Source organism: Poecile atricapillus, chromosome 8 (assembly GCF_030490865.1).
Source record: "Poecile atricapillus isolate bPoeAtr1 chromosome 8, bPoeAtr1.hap1, whole genome shotgun sequence".
Classification (NCBI taxonomy): Eukaryota; Metazoa; Chordata; class Aves; order Passeriformes; family Paridae; genus Poecile; species Poecile atricapillus.
This window is the reverse complement of record NC_081256.1, coordinates 14,955,469-14,972,190: the sequence shown is the minus strand read 5'-3', so window position 1 is coordinate 14,972,190 and position 16,722 is coordinate 14,955,469. Positions and strand designations below refer to the sequence as shown.

At 41.5% G+C, this 16,722-nt stretch overlaps 1 protein-coding gene across 2 annotated transcripts in view; it reads right to left on the bottom strand.

The window, feature by feature from the left end:
- Window positions 1-14,299, bottom strand: part of ACAP2 (ArfGAP with coiled-coil, ankyrin repeat and PH domains 2) — a 59,492-nt gene extending 45,193 nt beyond the window's left edge. For both annotated transcript variants that reach the window (XM_058844084.1, XM_058844085.1), the window contains exon 1: window positions 14,162-14,299. In XM_058844084.1, coding sequence (XP_058700067.1) covers window positions 14,162-14,214 — 53 coding nt within the window. In that variant the 5' untranslated portion in view covers window positions 14,215-14,299. The remainder of the gene's footprint in view (window positions 1-14,161) is intronic.
- Window positions 14,300-16,722: the final 2,423 nt, after the last annotated feature.

Genomic DNA, 16,722 nt, shown 5'->3' with positions numbered 1-16,722 from the left:
CTCTTAGGAATGTGTTTCTTTCCTTCATCGTGACTTCTCTCCTCCACCACCCCCCTGTAACACAGTTCAGTTTGCTAGATACAGCTTCCTGCACAGCTGCAGTGACGGAGGAATACAGGAGACGATGGAAGAAAACTCAAGACCTGACACTGCAGCCTTTTAAAACGAGGATAATGTCACCAGTTACCCAGCCCAGCATACACAAAGGACAGTTGAACTCTGACGTCCATCACAGCACCCCCTTTGACCAGGGAAAGACTTTCTTCCAGGGTAAGGTACTTCGAGGATCCCAGGAATCAGAATGATGATGAATAAACTCTCCTCTAAAACAAGAATGTGTCACTCAGACCAGAAGCTGCAGACACGAGCTAAGGAAACAATTTATCCTGGAGTAATCCACTACACACTGCTGACCAGAACACCACACACACCGTGGCCATGGACAGGGGTCTGCAGGGCCTGTTTGCTCTCACTGAAGAGTGGTGATCACCAGTGCTTTTAAAGTCAGCTCCTCTTCAAACAAAATCTAATTGCCATTGAAGCCACACCCTGCCTTTAGTCTTTTGCTCATTCATTCATCATATTCTAGCTTGCGTTTTCAGATTGTGCTCCTGAAAATGAGAAGGCTGGAATCAGTAGTCACTCTAAATCAGACGCTGAAAAACAACAAACTGGAGAGGTCAGAGATGCTATGGGCAACTAACTAATAATTATTAATTCTAGAAATAATACATCACTATAAAAAACATTCAGAATGATAGAAGACAAATAATAAAGTATTTTCCAATAGTGTGTGTTTATTTATTTTTTTTAATTGAGAAAAGTTTCAATTTATTTCTTGAACATACTTTCAGAAGAGCATGAACAAGTCAATAAAAAAAATCAATGGCTATTCATTCTGGGGCTTTTGAATACATTCATATATTTGGACTCATGAAATGGAAATAATGGGTTTTACTACTGCAGTTTCAATGGCATTACTGCTAAAGTCTTGTCCTCAAATCTTAGAAAGACACAGCTCTCTTACTTGCACTTATTCTATGTAGGACAGCTCCTTAATGCACAGCTTAGATTCACTAGAGATGACATCCTCTCAGCCAACATCCACTACACCTTAAAGACAGCTTGAAAAAAAAAACCAAGAACTACTGAGTGTGAAAACCTGAAAATGAGATACATAAGTGCAAGATAAGAATATGAACCTGATAACTTACAGAAATGTCTCCTCTATGCCAGAGCCTATCAGGTGGCAGACAGCAAAGGCCAGCAGACATTAATCAGAGGATAGACTATGACCTGTAGTCTGATGCAAAGGCAAATTAAAATGCAGGTGTACCACAGAAGATATTGCACTTGCTCACCTGTTTGGTCTGGTTTGTGTCTTCCTCTGCCTCCACCTCCCTTTCCTCCCACAGCAGTTGCACCTTGGGATCATCTTTCAGATGCAAAGTAACTACTCACAGAGCTTAGAAAGAGGACAGACAGACTGCTGAGGGCAGCCTCAGGCCAGGGGAACCCACACACCACTGTGACTAATGCCACTGGGCACTGCCAGTTTCCATTGCTCAGCAAGGGCCATTTGCTGGTCACCAGGTTGCAAAGGTCCCTGTACACCAGCACAGCTGCACAAAGTTGTTACTCCTCAGAGGAAGTCTTCACATTTGTCTGAGTTAAACTTCAGGAGCTTTCTACCTGTGCTTTCCCCTACCTTGTTGAGGTCCTGCTGGATGGCAGACCTACACCCTCCAGCTTCTCAGGGTTCCCTCCAGTCACTGCGTACTTTATTTGATTTCCTTCATGAATAGTGAGATACGCAAAGGTGTCCAGAGGCATGCTAACCAGCATGCCAAGAAGGAATACAGCTGGTACATGTGTTACGGCACCAGACAACCAGAGACTAAAAAAGAAACATGACATATTGAGGGACAAAGAAGGCATACACGGAACAATAAGGCCTAATAACTTTGGATAACAGCATGGATAGCTATAAGAAGAGCTTTACAACTTATGAGATGTGTCATAACCATTAATATGGTCTGAAGAAAGAACACTGTTGCAGCCTGTCATAGAGCCCATTGAAATCCTGGGTTTAGCACTTCCGAGTTTTTTCCCCTGCTGGCACAGAGCCCCTCCATACTGAGGAACAGATGATGAACTCTCCCTGACATGCTAAGATAAAATTCCTCATTCATGCTAGTACTCCTTACATTATTAATTCTTCAGTCATTGCCACACATTTTATCAATAGCTTAGAAAAACTTCTACATGCCCTACATGAACAGTAGGGCTTTTAATCATAAAGCTGAACCCTCACCCTGAAATCCTAGAAATTTTCTATGAGCTTGGGGATTGAAATACAGAAATATATTTCCTGAACTGAAAACCATGATGTCGATGAATAAGCCAAGTTTTCAGGTACATAGCAAGAACTATCTGCATTTCAAATTTCCCTGGAGAAACAGGAATCAAGTCCTCAATATTAAAAGGACCATTCCTCCACTCCTCTCAAGTCAGACTTCTCTTAGAAAATAATCAAATGAAATAAAGCTAGGATATTTACTGAATTCGTAAAATTATTAAAGCAATGGTATGCTTGTAAGTATCACTTAAGGTTGTCTGCACCTACAAGGTTTAGTTTCTTGTCAATAATTCATATGGTCTAACAAGTAGGACAAATCCTTTTAAGATGTACACTTCACTTAATTTGTTCTTTACTGTTAGAATACACACAGCTCAAAGACAATGAACATTATAAACAAATCAGTCTTCAAAAAGCAACAAGTTCTATTGCCCTTAACACATGTGTCTGGAAGCCAAACTCATTACCACTAGACTTGCACTAGCATTTAACAGTCTATATCACCCAGTCTATAAGGACTTCTGTGCTACCTGCTGGACCTAAATTTTTAAACTTTTTCTCTCACTACTCTTTTGCAGTAAATTGCCAGAAATGCCTAAAGGTGCTATTTCCCAATGGTTTTGCCTAATATTTTTCTCCTAAACTTTTTCTACCCCAGGAGAGCCTGACAGTAATCCCAAGCAGGAAATCAGCAACCTGTTTCCTCCACAAAGAGTCTGAGAAGCAGGATTTTCTTCATCTTTCAACTTCAGTGTTTTGTTCATCAGAAGACAGCTGTTAACAAGATGAGGACACATGGTGACCATGAAAACTTCACAGAAAAGAAGTTGTTTATGCTGCAGGCTGATAAGAATGCAACGCATCACAATACGTGTCCTGCACAACTCTTGACTAGCTATTCAATATCCAAAAGCTTTGTAGGAGGACTTACTATCAGATAAGCAAGTAGGACTACAGTATCAAGATCTTGCAACAAAAAAAAAAAGGCCGCAGAAAGGAGCTCAAGGAACTGATGGTGTTGCACAGAAGCCTTGCTGCTGAAAATTTGCCAACTTCACAGAGCTGCTTTAATCTTTTAAATCTCAGCAACTACCCAGGATCTTGAAGCAGCAGATGGAATGAAGGATTTCAACATTTGAAAACTCAAGTATGTAGTAAGGTCAGGAAGTGGAAGCATAAATATAACCATCAAGCAACCAAGTGCAAAAGATACAAGATAGGGCATCTAAGGAATACACCCTGTTAGCCTCAAGATCTGGAGTTAGCAGTCAAATGCTAAGGAGTCCTGCCAACTTCGCTTATAAAAGCTGAAAGTAATAGCAGTCTGAAGAACAGTGAAGATACTAATCCCTGATGTGGAAAGACAACCCCTTACATACCTCAGCTGCAGCCAATGCAGAAAGAGTAAATATCACTACATGGCACCAGCACAGCATTCTCAGGTTCAATATGCTCAGAACTGATACAGCAGCATTTAACCACCAACATAGGAAATCTCATGTGAAGTACAGGCAACTAAAGGTCTGAGTACTGTGCAGTTAAACAAAAAGATACCATATAATCTTACTGTGAATCTCGTGTTTGCTTTGATTTCAGAAAAATTAGGTAATACCTGTCCCTTTCTTTTTGTAACTCCCTTAGTTGCTAATTTAAACTTTATACCATAGTTAGAGGAGCACTGCTGTGTACAAACAAGCATAAGCTGGCAAAGCCGTTGCAATCAGAGCTCACCACGTTTCAAAAGAGCTGAGGACCATTAGCTGTCTACAATTCCAGTTATATCACATAGATCTTCTTTACCAAAACCTGAGGGAAGTTTCAGATTTGCTGTGAAGACTGAGTCCTCAGCAAGTATTTACCCTTTTTGTCCATTTCAGAAGTTGAATATTTCAGTAATACACTTTCACAAAACCAGAATGCTCTATTTGACAGTCAGAGAGAATGCTGCAGCTTTGTTGTAATAGACAAATTCTGAACCTGATTTTTTATATTTATTTATAGACATTAGGTGAATATACATATATGGATCTCACACTCAATAACCTAAAGTCATTTTACACATAAATTAAGAGTTTTATTGTGCAGTTTTATTGTTCCCACATACTGCAAAAAGCAGTTTGTTTACCCTTTGTGCCTTCGCACTGAAACAGCCAGTCAAATGAATCCAATCTTAAACCAAGAGAGTGCATAAACATTAGAGCAGGACAATAGAGAAAGCTAGTGTATTCATGTTTTCTTCAATTTTTTTAATTTACTGTTTTCAAATTTGGAAAGGCCTTTCCTCCTCATTCCTTTCAAATGATAATGAAAATCTATTAAAAAAAAAAAAAGGCATTTGGAACTTTATAACATAAAAACTACAAAATGCATGTGGCACACCCACAACCCTGGAACTTCTTTGGGTACATTTAGTATCTTTTCTCCCACTACTTTTAGTCATCAAGAGATTTTTAAAGACCCTGGGATTTCATTCATCTATCAAAGCTAACTGCAGGTAAGCTGTTTTTCAACCAAACTGAAATTACTGTTTAATTATTTTATGTTAAAGATTTTTCATCTCAAATCAACTGCAAATATTTTCAAACAAAATCTTGCAAGATTGATGTTTACAATACAGTGGATATTTTGTAATAGTAGGCACATTCAATGCTTCCCCTTATCATTTTTCATCATTCTTTTTGGGATAAATCAAGTAGGATAGAATAAATAGGCAGATACATTCTTCAAAATCAGACATTTGACAAAAGAAATGAAGTTAAATTAATACTTTTAAAAATCATTCTCCACAAACTGGATATTCTTCTGAAGAATAATCCTGTAGATTCTTTTGAGGAATAATCCCATAGAGAAGGTGTGCAAACGTGTGTAGTCTTTTAAACAGAGTCCAACTTAGCAACACACACATTCAGCCAAAAGCTGCATCCTCAATGAAATACCACATTCCTCAGTCATCCTGAACAGCTTTTAACCTTAATAGCAATCCTGTCTGGCAAAGCCAGTGCAATTGTTCTATTGTTGCAGTGTGCCTTATCTGATCACATACTGGTATCTATGCACAGATAGATAGTCAGCTAAAGCACCTTTGGAAATGATAGAGGAGAAACATGTGATTTCCAGGGAGCAGTTCACTTTATCCTGACACATATGGCTAAAACAAATCAAGAGCCGCTTGGGATCAAATCTTAATGAAGATTAATAGTTGTAAGGAGCCTAAGCCTAAGATCTGGCTTAAGAGGAGGGATGGTACACAGCAGATGAGATGCATTCTCCTTTTTCCTGTTTAAGGAAGTTAAGAAAGAAGGGGCCTAGGTCATTATTTACTGAACACTTTCTATAGACAGGAACTCCAACTTTCAACTATAAGTAAATTCAACTTACATGAATTGTACAAGTCTAGGAAAGACAAGATAAAAGCTACATTTCCAGCTGGCCCATGAGTCTTTACAGTGCCTTTTGCTAATGCCAGTTAAAATCACAAGGCCCAACACTGCTGCACTTACATTATTTTTCTTCTTTACTCACTTAGTTCCTATTTGGGTTGTCTTAAACCAAAAGTATAATATCACCATCATGTTACATGGAACCAATAGCATTGTTTTAACACCACATGCTCTTTACATTGAAGTTTATCACAAGAATCCAGTCAAATGCTGAGTCTGAGTACTTACACAAAGTACTTAGAACAAAACCCTCCAAACCCCACATCTTTTTATGCCAAAAATTACCAACATTCAGACACCCATCAGTGCCCACTGACCAGCAGCTTGAGCAGCAAGGGAGTCACTGGAGAGCTGGAATCTAGGAAGGCATCAGAGGGTGGGACAGGACACAGACTCACACCAGCCACCACCTCCGTGCCAAGCAGACAGGGATCCCTGCTCAGACCACAGGACAGGAACCGAAGAGGCTCAGTGCCTCCCTGGGTAGAGTCCTCAGAGCAGAAACCCAAACCCCATTTCCCAGGTCATATTCCACATCTCTTTTTTCACAGGCAGAAGGGATTCATGACCAGAACTCTGAATACAATACGCTTTTTCTTTGTTCCAAAGGATTGAATTCAAATTTCTATCTACAACATGTCATTTTAAGTATCAGTACACTAAAATCTGTTATGTGATCTCCAGCATTACATAAATTATACATATTTTTAACAATAACTACAAGATCACTAAAAACTGAAGACTAGAATATTTCAAATCACAGAAATGTGTGTTTGATATGCATGTGCTCCTACTTAAATTAACATCTGGCAGACGGAAAGATGGAAATCTGCAACTGTCTTCCATAGAATACGGTTTTCAAAGTTTTAGCAGATGGAATACATTTCACTATATATGACTTCTCCAATTGTTTTGTACTATATCCAACTTAGAAACTTCAAAATCACATAAAGCAAATTCTCATTAGCTCTGCTTTATGTTTATCAAGACAAAACTGCAAGCAGAGGTCTTCCTCTAATGACTGTTGCTGAAGGTAGATCACAAATTCATGAAATGAAAAGGTAGTTTATGTGCACCTATCAGATTCTTGTCCAAAAACACAACTATTTCAATACCCATTAGCACTGAAATGTGAACTACAAAAATTATCCAAGTGTATTGTGCCCAAATACAGCAGAGTCTTAAAATATCAAATATATAACTTAAAATACCAAAAATAAATCCTGATTTGCAGAAAGACTCATGCCACACTAGTAGGTTTACCAACCCTCTGACAGGAATCTTCTCTGTTCAAAATCTCCTCTTACTCACAAAAGGAACTTGAAGGAACTATTTTGCAACAAATTATTTTCTTAGTCCACCATTGTGTCTTGTCAATTTGAAAATGTATACATGACATCACGAATCAGATTTCTCGTCACACAGGCATTGTATCACAACAACACAACTAATTTAATCTAGGTTTGAGGCCTGGCTACTTCTAAAATTCATAAAATAAACATGAACCATAAAATCCTTATTCTGCCACATACATAAGAAATCCTCTTGAAAATATTATCAGGAAGGCAAAACAATGTTTGAGTTTACTGGATTGCTTAAAATTGTCCATTTTATGATCATAATGATAATATCTACTGTTTCTCATGTTCATAATCTAATATTTTAGTCATGTGAAAGAGTGACAACAAACCCAGGATTTACACTGCCTCACACAGAAATATGGAAAACTCCTGCATGTATTAAAATAACATTACAGTCCACACACCAATCTTCATGTCCTCCCCATAGTCTTCCATTGCAGACAGCAACTTCAGCTGTTACTTCTGTTACAAATCTACCACTAGCAAAAAGCAAAGCACCTAAGTCACCACCTAAACTCACAGGAATATCTAAATCTCAAGAGAGAAGTACGTGCTTAAAGAGATCACGGATGCATTTACACAGCTAAAACTCCTACATGTGTTCTTAAAATCAATTCTGCATGTACAAGTGAGACAAAAAAAAAGTAACTAAATTACTCAGAATTTATGCTTCTATTTCCTGCCTATGTAAACAGGACACTTCTGCATTTGCCTCACCTTGAGATACTCAACTGAATCAGGCAGCAAGTCCTGCATCAAGACTTTGAAAAGGGTTCTTGTCTGTAAAAAAGTAATTTCTGTAGCCAATAGAAATGAGACATTTTCCTTTCCTTTATTCTTCCAAAACAGGTTATAAGAACAGTTTGCTTTGGGAAATTTTTAGAATTATTTACTCTAGTAAAAAATTAGCAGTAATTTAAGCCATAGTGTTCACTGCACAAAGTAAGAACAGGAAAAATGCTGACTAAATAATGTGGTTCTGAATATAAGGTTGTCAAGAAGCTAAGCCTGATAAAAGATCACAGGACGCTGCAAACATTGCTGAAATCAGCACATTTGTTATTCAGAGACCAACAGTTTGACAAATACATACAGTGAAAAAATAGAGCCACCAAAAAGTCCATCTAGCCCAAGACAAGGTTTCTATTTTATAGATGCCACCTTCCCAATGAATATTCTCATTACTGACCCTGTTTTCCAGAGATTTTAACATTGCTATTCCTCCTCTCACAAAAAATACAAAACTACCATCTCCATAACTTTGGTTCTTAATGTAATTACATGAGATGTGCTTAGCCAACATAAATGAGACACTCCAGGCTAAAGAATGAAACCTCTTCAAATCTATATTTAAAACCTGAAAGACTGTAAGGACTTGTATAATTACAGTTCCATTGCACACACACATAAATAAGCTGTCCTTCTAATTCTGCAAGTACTCATTAAAGATCAGTTGTACAGGCTTAATTAACATCAGTTCTTCAGCAACCATCCTGCTACTGTGCTACAGCAATGTTATGATAATGTGCAGATTTTGTCACTTCTTCCACTATAAGCTCCCTTCTCACTCTGGGTTTTTTTTAAACATTTCCAGATAAAAATGTAAAAAGACCAAAACTGAGGAAGTTAACATTTTAAGTTCCTATTAGCAATTTAAGATATAGTTAAGATTCTTTAAATTTGCTCTTGTTAATGTAAAACATAATCAAACAATAAAGAAAAATAATCACCGTTAATAACACTATCCTTTGTTATTCATAACTGTGCCAGCCAACTTTTTTCATGATTTTAAAAATTTAGGTGCACTAATCAAATGAAGACATCTCTGATTTCAGGACACATTTCTCTAATCTCCATTAAGAAGGATTGTTAACAATTTCCTACTAAGTTTTTTTAGCTTTAAAATATTTCAACGTAAGAGATTTTTCAGAGATCTAGTTGAGAGTGATCTTCAATGAACCTTCTTTATTTTTGATTTCCCTTGGAAAAAAATCTCTAACATTGCACATTATGTTCAAATACATCTCCCTTTCTTTAGGTCAGTCATTTTCTTAATGTACATTTGAAAGGTATAGTTAGAGATTTAAAAATAAATCAGCCATTGACTAGAGCCTGAGTAGAACAGGACAGTCACTGCAATCTCCACAAAAGCACAGAATTAGAAATCTAGAATTAGTTTAACTCCAGCAGACTCCCAGCAGCATGGACAGGGATGTTGTACACGCGTAACATACTGATACCCCACTAAGACTGTCCTCCACGTCACTTCAGCTATAAAAACTGTGTGTCTGAAGTCTCATACAGGAAATTATAAACGTTAACCACCACGTAAGTATGAAAAATGCTAAATGCAAACTCGCAAGCAAAGCCTTGGCAGCTTTTTCTTTTGACTTATTGTACCTTTTTCCCTATTCTTCTGCGATACTTTCCGTCCTCCCTTGCCAAGCACGTTACAAACTTGCTTTTCAGTCCCAACACCAAGGGCAGAAAGCCCAGACCAAACATTTTGTTGGAAATTTGTTCTAAAAAAGCTAGGTGAGTCTGAGCAAAAGAAACAGATTTTGTATGCAGAGTTCTTGGTCTCATTCCTCTTCACACTTGAAATGCAGCTGAGTTCACCCCCAGGAGCAGCCTCGGTGATTTCAGTGGAGCCACATCCACGCAGGTGGGCTGAGCTATAAACAAACCCAGGCTGAACAGCAGGAGTTTGCTGCCACTCACAGCAGGTTGGGAAGCAGCTGCCCTCCAGCACCCTTCCCACTGGAACTCAGCACTGAAGGGACAACTCTCCTCATGTTCCTATTTCTATATTTTCTCCAGAAGGTCATAAGCAGACCAAAGTATATGGGTTAGGTACTTTTGATAATTTCTCTGACTACTGAACACAACATATTCCAAAAAGGTTAAATAAGTCACTTTTTTATATTACTCATAGTTTAAATGACAAAACATTTACTATTATTTGGGAAACAGATGTCTAGTGACAAACCATTGGTTACACAGTGCAAAAGAAGAGAGAAAAAAAATACATCATAAATCTGGAAAGCCAGAAAGTGCACAAGTGACCTCTTCAACCTGCATTCCCTGGATAGGCATGAGGTGCACCTCAGCTGGCCCCACACAGACAGAGCAGGGCCAAAGCCACAGGAGAAGAAAGCCAGCACATAGCAGGGAACTCCAGTGACAAGCCAACCTTACACCACAGGCCTGCCCTCCAGAGCAGTGCTTTAGCTCAATCAAAATGGAAGACTCCTCAGATGAGTCCCCTTGAAGGGAATACACTACAACCACAGTTCTACCCAGAAACTACCCACAAATACTTTTACTTAGAATGGCAATCGACAACAGTTTCATTTATATTTTCATCTACCTCATTCACCCATCATCTGTTCTGCAGCTGGGGTCTCAGGAAATGAATAGAAATTTAAATGCAAAAAAATTTAAACTTCAGCAACAGTGACAGATAAGGACAAAGAAATTATCTGAAAAACACAGAGCTTTTTATTAAAGCATTTTTAAAGACTGGATCAGCCTGAATGTTTTTGAAGAGAGTTCTACAATTGCACAGATTACAAGCAATTGAATTTAGCTTTTTCTATTATTTGTTGTTTATCAAAATTGTTAACTGCTACTTAGAGCAGCTGTATTTCTACATCACTTAAAATTGCTTCTCCTTTCTAGTAATTTAGTTCCAGTGATTCATGTGGTTGCTACAGTGTTACCTCATTGAGAAAAAACATTCTATAGGTAGAAGAAAAAATGAAAATGAAACAGCAATGTAGAAGCCTGCTTCATTAATCTCTTGAAATTTAAACTCTCATTGTTTAAAGGAGAAAGAATTATTTCACAATGCTATTTGCATATCAAAAAACTACTGCAGGAATGTGTGATTATATACACAGAACTTGCCAGCACAGCTCAGTTCTTACTGTTCAAGGACTGCTCCATGGCCCCTCCTCAGCCAACTTCTTCATTTGATGGGAAGTCATTGACACATTGTAGAAGAACTGCAAACGCATTTCCTCACTAGATCTTTGGTCTGTCCATGTTTTAGGAGAGTGGATCATGACAGAAAAGCATGTGATTTCAGCTAGATTACTTTCAAAGCAGGAAAAAAAAACACGACTACACATTCGCAAAAGTGTGCCTGAACTCACAGCCTTTCCCACTACCTTAAAAATCTAAAAAAATCTATATCTAAACATCTAAATCTAAGTTTCTAAACGTCAAGTCTCCAACTCCAAACTGATTTGGAATGTTGTAAGTTTGAAAATCTAGTGATGAAACAAGCCATTATTACTTCAGGTTTTATAATTCAGAGATTTCTTTATCATCTACTGGAGGGAGAAAAAAACAACCAGTATGCCTTGCTATGAAATAACTCATCATACTTCTGCTATGAAACTTTACAGTCACTGTTATCTAATCATATATCAGGACCTCAACAACTCCAATCCATGGTCCTTTCAAAAGCACTTTAAGCAAGGAAACAGATCCTAGGTTCTGTGATTTGGGGCCCAATTAAATCTCAAAGACAAGAAATATCAATATGAACTTCATGAGAAAAAGATAAGCAAGAAAGAAAGTCATGTGGCTGAAGCTGCCTGTAGTAGCATGTTTTGAAAGATTTAAATGGTTCCCCACGAAAACAGGGATTCAGTGACTCAGGAACTCTGATTCACCCATGTCCTCCCAGTTATCACCACAACCATAAGAAAGTAACCTGTGACATTTCTATTCACTACATACCTCCCAACAGTTTTATTTAACAGCTCTGACAGATATACTGACAGGAAGGATAGAGGCTACACCCTCCTGCTCAGCAAGGTCAGGAGAAAGCTGCAGCTCAGCTTTGCTACAAAGAACACAGACCAAAAAGCTGCTTTATGTCCACACTACCCCCTGCAAGAACATAGGACTTTGTCATGACCTTGCTCTACATTAGCATCTCTATCATCCCTCAATAAAACCGCTGAAATAACCTTCATTCAGAATGTTTCTACTGTTTGGGTTGGGTAATTTATAAGAACACTAAGAATAACCAAAATTATAACAGCAAATATTGGTGACTAATAATGAAAGATACGAACTTTCTAAGAAATACTACAGGAATTTTGCCTTGCAATTTTAACCATTTCTTATCAGTTAAAGTTTGGAAGGATGTTTTGCTGTCATCAAGTGATTACACCACAAGGTTTTCTGCAATTTCTTCGAAGGTAGTAGTATCAGACTGGGAAAAAGACCATGAAGTACCAAGAAGACCCTAACAAAGGGATTTCTCCAGTTTCTTTTCCTTGAAGGGAAGGAATCAAGAGGAGCTTGCTCAAAAGAGAATGCTACAAAGTGAATTCAAATGAACTGATATGACTTACCTTGAAGAAACAGCAGCACACTTCTGCTCACAAATTTTAGTCACAACTTCTTGTTTCCTCAAGTGTATTTAGTACTTCAGCAGATACGAGTAATTTTAAAAATGCAACTACTGGTATAATTCTGTGGTTAAATTATGCCAATCTACAACTGCATTGTCACCAAATGGGATGAACCAACACTAAATACAGTTTCTCAGAATGCAGATACACTAGCAAGCATGTCCAGCTCAGGAGGAAGCTTCGTGAAATAGCTAAGCCAATGTAAAAGCTCCCCACTGCCTTAAGGGAGGTCTCACTCTCCACTGCCTTCCTCTAGCCTTGCTTCTGGCAGTTAAGTTTCCTCTCTCTACTCCGCATAAGCTTTAGTAGGTTTCACACCCACTGAGACACTCACTAACCTGGCAGAGAACCATCCAGTCTCTTCTGCCAGGGCACCCAGCTCATTGCAGGATCCAACAACACACGTCACAGTCACCAAAAAAACCGTGGGAGAAGCAGCCAGCGACAAACTGGCAGCAGAGGCAGGAGCAAAGGAGGGAAGAACAGGAACCCCAACTTCTGCCAAGGGTAAGCCATTCAACCAACCTTCCTTCTCCAACTTCCTCTACATCCCAGGAACCACAGGATTGCTAAAGCTGATACAAAGAGGAGGCGTGAACAGACGGCCAGAGAGCAGAGAAAGAGCAGTATTATTTCCCTCAACATCCAGAGCTCACCACAGAGCCACAGGCACTTGAGCTACAGGCTCAGCATGGGACAGGAGTGGCACAGCAGTGACACATCATGTCACAGAGCTGTCTGCATCTCCACCATCTAGCAGGGCAATACCAGGCACAGAAATTAGATGTGTGTATGCACAGACCAGATACACATCCCACAGAGAGGCACAATTATTAGCTACAACGGTGTCAAAGATATATACAGAATGGGTAAAAACATAAGGAAAGACTGAGGGGAAAGTTGCCTGATATGAGCAGAAGTAACCCTACAACAATGATAGGCAACTGGTCACTCGACTGGGGAAAAACAAAGGAGTGCATGCCTTGCTCTGACAACAGGAAGTAAGACGATATTGAGCTTGTTTGCTACTGGCACCCCAAGACTGGCCACACCGAATATGGACCACGCTACAGATGCAGGCAGGAGACACTGGGAACTGAAGTGTGAGCATAACTCTGAAGAACCGAGGACAGACCACCAAAGAGCTCACCCTCCTGAGCCTGAGTCTCAGCTGACACTGCTTCGGCTGACAAGCGTTCCCTGCATCAGCCGCCAGCCACCATTCAGCCCCATCTCCTCAAAGGCGAGTGACCCCGGCAGCGCTCACTGCACACTGCGCTACCTCCGCACGAGCCCAGACCCCGCACGCTGCCCACCCAGTCGCACGTACCACACATGCTGCCCCTTTTCCTTGCACTTCCCACATCCCCCCTCCCCTTCCTCCTCAGAGCCCCCACACCACAGCAGGACCCACACAGACGCTGCCTGCCCCTCCACTCAAGGCCGGCTGCCCACAGCTCACCAGCACCTGTCACCCCCAGGGCCCCACAGCTCGGCCCGCCCCGCACACACCGGGCCCCGCTTCCTGTCCCCCGGCACGACCCCAGCCCGGCCCCTTCTCGGCGGCACCTGAAGCGCGGCGAGTCCTTCAGGCACTCCTCGAAGTCCACGGTCACCTTCATGGTTGCGGGGCGAGCCGCTGCCTCCGCTGCTGCGGCTGCTGGCGGTGTTGGCGCGGCGAACCCGGGGCGAGGCGAGACCGGGCCAGGGCGGGCGGGGCGGGACGGGACGGGGCGGGGCAGGGGCGGTGCTCGGGGCGGGGGCGGCGGCCGGAGCGCCCTGTGCCCGCCCCGCCCGGACGCGACTGACGGCCCGGGCAGCCAGCAGCGACCGCCCGCGAGGGCGGGGCCGCCGGCCAATCACAAGGCGAGAGGGGATGGCTCAGTCGGCAGAGCGCCCAATAGGCGTGGCCGCTCGGAAGATGCAGCCAACCGCCGGCACCGCAGCGATTGCTCCCGCCCAGCGTGCTCAGAGTGACAGCCGGGCCTGCCAATGGGCAGGCGGCCGCTGCCCTCCCGCCAATCGGCAGCTCCATCGCCGCGGCTGTCCGGATCACTGAGGCCACAGCCCGGCCCGCCCGGCGCTCGCCGCCGTGACGCTGCCGGGGGCGCGGCGGCCGTGTGGCGCCCTGCTAAACCGGTTATCGGTATCTGCTTGATTTTTTTTTGAAAATTACAGCTCTTCATTAAACGGGGGGATCTCGCCCTCGGGGGTGAGACACGCGCGGGAAGGCCCGGCCGGGCCCCTGAGCTGTTGCACGCGGTCGAGAGCGGCCCGCCCGTCGGCCGCACCGGGCTGCGCAGCGCCCGCGGGGGCGGCAGGACGGGCGCTGCAGCTGGAGAGCAGCGCGGGCTGCCGGGCACACACTGGGGCTCCCCCGGGCAGCCAGTGTCCCTGCTAAGGGTGCTACCAGGGGAAGAAAGATCCAGCTCCTCTTCAATGTGATTCACTTCTAGATAGAGGAAGTAACTCGTGGGGGAGACTCAAAGGAGTCTTTGAAGGAGAAACGCAAACCTCAGGTTTTCTTTTCTAGGACTACCAAGTGTGCGTGCTTGGGTTTCTTACCGAACCTTTGTCCGAGAATTGTTTTTGAACTAGAGCAGATCATATTTTGAAGTAGAGTGAATCAGAGTGAACAGGACCATGTTGTAGTCTCCAGTTTGCAGTGAAGGACAGCAGAATATTGTAGATTTATGATCATTTAGGAGAATACAGGAAAAGATCTTTAACCAGTTAGGTGCTACTTATTGTTCCCAGATATAAAACTGACAGGAGCACCAGCCATCTCCACTCCTTCTCAAAAGCAGCGACAGAGAAGTTGCTATCCAAGTTAAACTTGTCAAAGATGAAGCAGTCACACATCACAGACTCCGTCTCACAGTCACAAGGTGCTGGGAAGCTGACACACGTAGATTATGTTCGCTCTTGCTTCCTCCCGGAGTTTGAGGAGCTGCCATACCTGCTTCCAGCAAGCCCACTTACCCCTGCAGCTTTCACCATTCCTCACCCCAGCATCTGCACCAAGTTTCACCTCTTTTAATCTCTTTCGTTTTTTCATATTCTTCCCATTCTCTCTCCCCGACTTCCTTTCAGTGTTAAAAGGAGAAACAGCATGGAACAAGGGGAACATATAACTTCTTTCCAAGAACCTGAATGCCTGCTGTACCCTTACTGTCCCTCCCTCAGTTAAGGTGTCCTTTCACAGAAGCAGAGGGACACTTTTTGGTTCAGTCAGTTGTGGTTTAGGGTGTCAGGGTTTTTTTCTACGGCTGGTGAAATGTCAGAACCAAACTAACACTATTTAGAGTTGGGATTCAAGTCACACCCACTCAGGAAAAGCAGCATGTTAATATTTGTATCACTGAGGCTGCATTTACCTTCTGAAATCCACTTTTCAACTGAAGTATGCAACTGAAAAGAGCCCATCTCTGTTTTAAGGAAGAGTTTTACTTCCTAAGGAGTAGCTGGTGTTAGTCATTTTCCACTACTCCATGCCAGTGAGTCATGTCTCAGTGTTGACCATGAGGAGACAGAGCAGTTGTGCTTAAATCCTACAACACACAAAGAAAAACATCTTGAAAAATGCAACCTTTTTTCTGTGGTACTGCTATTTTAAGTTCATTACTCAGGTTACCAGATCTACCCTGAGGTCTAGGCAAGCCAGCAAATCTGTGTGAACAAACCAATTTACATCAAAGTTAGAATAAATGAAAGTCATGAGGAAATTACAATATTGGTTTAAGAATTTATCTAGGAACACACCTGCAAATATTAGCTGCCAGTTTCTTCTGAAGAGCTCCAAGAAGCCAAACATTAGATTAGTATTAGTGCCATAAGGCAGTAATGAAAACAATGGTTTTATTTATGTTATGACACTTAACACTGGTTTCAAACAGAATAATTACATTTGTGAGGTGGCATCATAATACCACAAAAAAGCATGTTACAGAAACAAAGAGTTCTGGTAAGATGTACAAGTTTCAGATGAGAGAGTAAGCTGTGGAAAAAGTATCTGCAGTTTCCATGAATTGTGTACAAGCTGGTGGGAAAGAAATTATGGACAGGAAAAAAAAATCTATAGACATGAGTTAAGGCTCTTATTTGCAAATGATCTTCCTATTGGAAGTATG